Genomic DNA, 4,880 nt, shown 5'->3' on the forward strand with positions numbered 1-4,880 from the left:
ATGGAGCAGCAGCAGCAACAACAGCCCCAGCAGCAGCCGCCTGCGGGCGGCGTCCCAGGCCCTACCGGCCGCCGGCTTCACATTGCGCACAGGAGAAGCCCCTCCGAGCTGACTCCGTTGATGAGCATGTTTGCCAACCCGGGCAGTAAGTTCAATCCTGAATCATCTCCCAGCCTTCAATTCCACCTCTCGTCGAGCTTCTCGCCACCCCACCGTGCTCCTGGTCACCCCGTCGTCATTGTCACCATCATCATCACCGTGCTGACAATGTGTCTTCTCCGCAGTGGAACAGCTAGCTATCCAGCAGCAAATTGAGCTGTTGCAGCAACAGCAGCAACAGATCCAAGCTACTCAGCAATACATGAACATGGGAATGATGCCCCCCGCGCAGCAGCTCGGCCCAGGTGGTGCTTTCAACCTGCAGCCGGGGATGGCGCCGCAGGGCGGCTTCCAGTTCCCTCAACAGCTCCCACAGCAGAATGTATCTATGGGCGGTCCTCCCACGCAGCCCATGTCACATCGCCGTAATCAGTCGGCACTTCCCAACATGGGAATGGGTCCCCCTCCCGCCCCCTCCTCAGGTGCTTCCGGCTCGGCCTTTAACAACGATGCCGCCGCCGGTGCTCCCAGCGGCAGAGAAAACGCCGGTGGTCGCGGAGGCCGAGGTGGCGGCGCCGGAGGTGGCCATCAAAGACGTCACTCTCTTGCGCTCGCCGATGCGAAGAAGGCGGCTGAAATTGCCCAGCAGAAGCGCACAACGTCGGGTTTCCAATTCCCCGGCCCCGGCGCCTCTGGCGACGCTGCCGAGGGTGGCGCCCCCGCCCCCGCTCCGACCCAGCCCGAAGCCCCGATTGCTCAGGGCACCAGTGCCGGTCGTGGACGCGGAGGACATGGCCGCAGCCAGAGCATGGCTGTCAACGGCCGTGGAGGCGGCGCTTCTGGTGGTCGTGGCGGCTTCTCTGGTGATAACCAAAACGACTTCGGACGCCGCGGCAGCTCCGGTCACGCCAGAACCGGCTCTCGCAACTTTGACGGCAACTGGCGCAACCAGGGCGGAAACCAAGGCCAGGAGCAGGGTGGCTTCCAGCCTGGACACCGCTCTCGCGGTTCCATTAACCAGTCCATCTCTAGCATCGGCGCGTTCCAGTACCCCGGTCAGCCTCAGCTTATGCAGATGCCCGGCCAGATGCTTCCCATGCAGATGTACCCCGGTCAGCAGCTGAACCCCATGCAGATCCAGCAGCTCCAAGCTCTGCAGGCCCAAATGAACGGCCAGCAATTCGTCGGTCTTCAGGGTGGCCAGCACGGCGGTCAGCTCGGCGGCAACCAGCAGCAACAGCAGCAGAGAAAGACCCTCTTCACTCCTTACCTCCCCCAAGCCACTCTCCCGGCTCTTCTCGGCGATGGCCAGCTTGTGTCTGGTATCCTCCGCGTGAACAAGAAGAACCGCAGTGACGCCTATGTCTCCACCCAGGACGGTTTGCTCGATGCCGATATCTTCATTTGCGGTAGCAAGGATCGCAACCGTGCTCTTGAGGGTGACCTGGTCGCCGTCGAGCTGCTCGACGTTGACGAAGTATGGTCTCAGAAGCGCGAGAAGGAAGAGAAGAAGAAGCGCAAGGACATCACTGATACCCGGTCTGGATCGACCAATGGACAGAACCAGTCGTCCAACAACAATGACGACAACACCCAGCAGGAGGGCGGCATTCGCCGTCGCGGCAGTCTACGCCAGCGCCCCACCCAGAAGAAGAACGACGATGTCGAGGTCGAAGGCCAGAGCCTGCTTCTCGTCGAGGAGGAGGAAATCAACGATGAGGCGAAGCCCCTGTATGCTGGACACATCGTCGCTGTTATTGAGCGTGTTGCTGGCCAGATGTTCTCGGGTACACTTGGTCTGCTCCGTCCCAGCAGCCAGGCTACCAAGGAGAAGCAGGAGGCCGAGAGAGCCGCCAGAGATGGTGGCAACAACCGTCATCAAGACAACCGCTCCCAGGAGAAGCCCAAGATTGTTTGGTTCAAGCCTACCGACAAGCGCGTGCCGCTCATTGCCATTCCCACCGAGCAGGCCCCTCGCGACTTCGTGGAGAAGCACCAGGATTACGCGGATCGAATCTTTGTGGCTTGCATAAAGCGCTGGCCGATTACTTCGCTGCATCCTTTCGGTACCCTCGTCGAGCAGCTTGGCCGCATGGGCGACCTTAAGGTGGAGACCGACGCCCTGCTGCGCGATAACAACTTTTCCTCTGATGAGTTCTCTGAGGCCGTTCTGCGTAGCGTTGGCTTGCAAGATTGGTCTCTCGCCAAGGAGGATGAGACAGCCCTGGCAACTCGCCGTGACTTCCGTGATGAGAAGGCCGTTACTCTCGACCTCGACGGATCTCCTGAGCTTGCCAACGCCATCCACATCAAGACCCAGCCTGACGGCAAGATCGACATTGGCATTCACATTCCTGATGTCACTCACTTTGTCAAGCCCAACTCCCTGGTCGATCGCGAGGCCAAGAAGCGTGGCACGGCTGTTCACCTCGTGAACCGCACCTGCGCTCTGCTGCCCCCTAAGATCTTTGGTGAGGTTTGCTCATTGACCCCCGGTGAGGAGCGCCTCGCTGTCAGTGTGCTCTTCCGTGTCAATCCCCACACCGGCGCCGTTGCCGAGGGTGACGCCTGGGTTGGCAAGAGTATCATCAAGAGCACCGCCAAGATTACTGTAGACGAGATCGATGCCGCCTTGAACGGCCAGGCCGACTGGAAGCATGAGTCTATTCAGCTTAAGGATATTCAGATTCTCAACGTAAGTACACTCGAATCTCATTTACTGGCCTAGATGCTAATATTTCATAGGCTGTTGCTCAAAAGTTCACTGAGGCCCGTCTTGGTGCGGGTGGCGAGCCTATTGCCCCTCTCCGCCTCATGCAACAGCTTGATGATGAGAACATCCCCATCAAGCACAACATCTTTGACTCGACCCCTGGCACCGAGCTTGTTGAGGAGCTTATGCACAAGGCCAACACCTTCGTTGCTCAGCGCTTGGCTGAGGCTCTTCCGGAGAAGGCATTGCTCCGCCGTCAAGGCCCGCCCAATGCCCGTCGTCTGCAGACCTTTGCTGATCGCATGAATGCGATCGGCTATGAGGTTGAGACTTCTGGCAGCGGTAGCCTGCACAACAGCCTCTTCAAGGTTGACGACGCCGATGTCCGCAAGGGAATGGAGACTCTTGTCCTCAAGTCGATGCAGCGCGCCAAGTACTTCATCGCTGGCAAGACGGCCAAGCAGCTGTGGCCTCACTTCGCTCTCAACTTGCCGCTCTACACTCACTTCACAAGCCCCACTCGGCGCTACGCCGATATCATCGTTCACCGACAGCTCGAGGCTGCTCTTTCCGAGGGCAAGATTGAGTACACTGAGGATCTCGAGGCCCTTGTCAAGACCATTGAATCCTGTAACACCAAGAAGGATTCTGCCCAAAACGCTCAGGAACAGAGCATTCATATTGAGTCCTGCCGCAAGATGGACAAGAAGAGACAGGAGGTCAACGGCGATCTCATCACGGAAGGTATTGTTATCTGCGTGTACGAGTCTGCATTTGATGTTCTCATTCCCGAATGGGGCTTTGAGAAGCGTGTCCACTGCGACCAGTTGCCGCTTAAGAAGGCCGAGTTCAGGAAGGAGAAGAGAGTGCTCGAGCTCTACTGGGAGAAGGGTGTGCCGAGCTCTGCATACGTACCTGAGGATGAGCGCCCCAAGGCTGCCGCGTCTGTTAGGAACGCGAATGCCATGGCTGCTGCCCGTCAAGCGCAGGAAGCTGAGCGTGTCAAGAAGGAGAGGGAAGAGGCTGCTCGCAAGCAGACTGAGACCGGCACGATTTCCACCGACGATGTCGACGCCCTCTTCGATGATGACGATGACAATGCCTCGGATGTCACCGAGGCGATGGCCGGTGCTTCGTTGGCCGAGAGGCCGACGCAGAGCGTTCCCGGCTCCCCGACCCGATCGGACGCTAAGCCTCTGCAGCGCACTAGGTCCGACTCCAAGGTCCCCGCACCGGAGGCTCCCGAGACCCGCTTGTCCAACAAGGAGAAGTACCTCAAGCTTTACAAGCTGCGTGAAGAGGGTGGCGAATACATCCAGGATGTTACGGAGATGACCAGAGTTCCGGTCATTCTCAAGACTGATCTCTCCAAGAGCCCACCGTAAGTTGACTATTACGTTCTTGAAAATGGAATTTGTGCTAACACGTTGCAGTTGCTTGACTATTCGGTCCCTGAACCCCTATGCTCTGTAGAATGGCGTTTCGAGGTACGGTGTTCATGACATGACACCCAAAATTGGTCATGGCCCAGAGGGCAAAGAGGCGTTCGTGCACCCTGTGAGGCGAAAGGCATGCCGAAGGCATTGCGAAGGGAGTAGAAAAGTTTGGGTGAGAGATGGGACGATACACTAAGGACTGGAGTAATTGAAGTATATCTTCGTCCCTGGATGAGTCATTTAGCACAACAGCAGAAATCGAAAGGGAGAAAGGCGGTGGATGAAATAGTAGAGATTAGCGCTCATCAGTTAGCAAAATGGAACATCCAATTACACGTACACGACGCGCAGCATGATGTGCCTAGCGGGAAGGGACCGCCTAGACAGAATCAGGCACGCAGTGATAGATGACGATGGAGCGATTCACGGCAAGCGGGAGAGCCACACGCTGGATTTTACATATTTTGGATGATTACAAGGCATCCCTTGCAGAGGGTCGCAGAGGCCTCGGGTTGGACTGTTGCTCGTGGGCCAAGGGGGGCCGGCAGAGTTTCAGTTGTGATGGTTGACAAGAAAGCCGGTTTAGAAATTTGACGTTATGGATAATGCCGGAAGACGGACTGGGGGACGAG

At 57.7% G+C, this 4,880-nt stretch overlaps 1 protein-coding gene across 1 annotated transcript; it reads left to right on the forward strand.

Annotated features, from left to right (window-relative positions):
- Window positions 1-4,285, forward strand: SSD1 (Virulence protein SSD1; the record flags this gene model as incomplete). The annotated part of the gene is made up of 4 exons (XM_036637114.1): window positions 1-145; window positions 285-2,794; window positions 2,845-4,193; window positions 4,246-4,285. The coding sequence occupies 4 exons, from the start codon at window positions 1-3 to the stop codon at window positions 4,283-4,285; spliced, it is 4,044 nt and encodes a 1,347-aa protein (XP_036498870.1).
- Window positions 4,286-4,880: the final 595 nt, after the last annotated feature.

This window comes from Colletotrichum siamense (assembly GCF_013390195.1).
Source record: "Colletotrichum siamense strain Cg363 chromosome Unknown KSG_Cg363_contig03, whole genome shotgun sequence".
Classification (NCBI taxonomy): domain Eukaryota; kingdom Fungi; phylum Ascomycota; class Sordariomycetes; order Glomerellales; family Glomerellaceae; genus Colletotrichum; species Colletotrichum siamense.